Below are 377 nucleotides of genomic sequence, written 5' to 3' on the forward strand. Positions count from 1 at the left end.
AGAAAAGTGGTTGTTCAGATCAAATATCAACTAGATATCAATGTTCCAACAATCCCAGTTGGTGCTCACTGGGGCAGTTTGGGGGCGAGGAAAAAAGTGTTTACAAATTTACCTGGTTAGTGTGGACATACACATTGCTGCACAGAAATGCTTTAAAGAAACAGGGCTAACAAGTTTATATAAAAACTATATTCTAACTTTAAATCATTCTTAATAAACATTATTATCAGCCCTGTCAAACTGGAACAGTGCCTATGTGAGGTCACTGTTGTTTTGTCACCTACCGACAGCTGTGGGGGGATTTGTGTTGTCCATTGTGTTCTCTCTGGCCGTAACTGTGAGGACAGTACCACTTCCTTCAGACTCAGCAAAAAATG

The 377-nt window shown here is 40.1% G+C and overlaps 1 protein-coding gene across 1 annotated transcript in view; it reads right to left on the minus strand.

Annotated features, from left to right (window-relative positions):
* The window catches only part of LOC118338242, a gene marked incomplete at its 5' end in the record, with an annotated part of 2,327 nt that overhangs the window by 1,738 nt on the left and 212 nt on the right, over positions 1-377 (minus strand). The window contains 1 exon segment of the mRNA XM_035675515.1: positions 285-377. Coding sequence (XP_035531408.1) covers positions 285-377 — 93 coding nt within the window.

Source organism: Morone saxatilis, unplaced genomic scaffold (genome assembly GCF_004916995.1).
Source record: "Morone saxatilis isolate NCDOM2014 unplaced genomic scaffold, NCSU_SB_2.0 Contig4, whole genome shotgun sequence".
Lineage (NCBI taxonomy): Eukaryota > Metazoa > Chordata > Actinopteri > Moronidae > Morone > Morone saxatilis.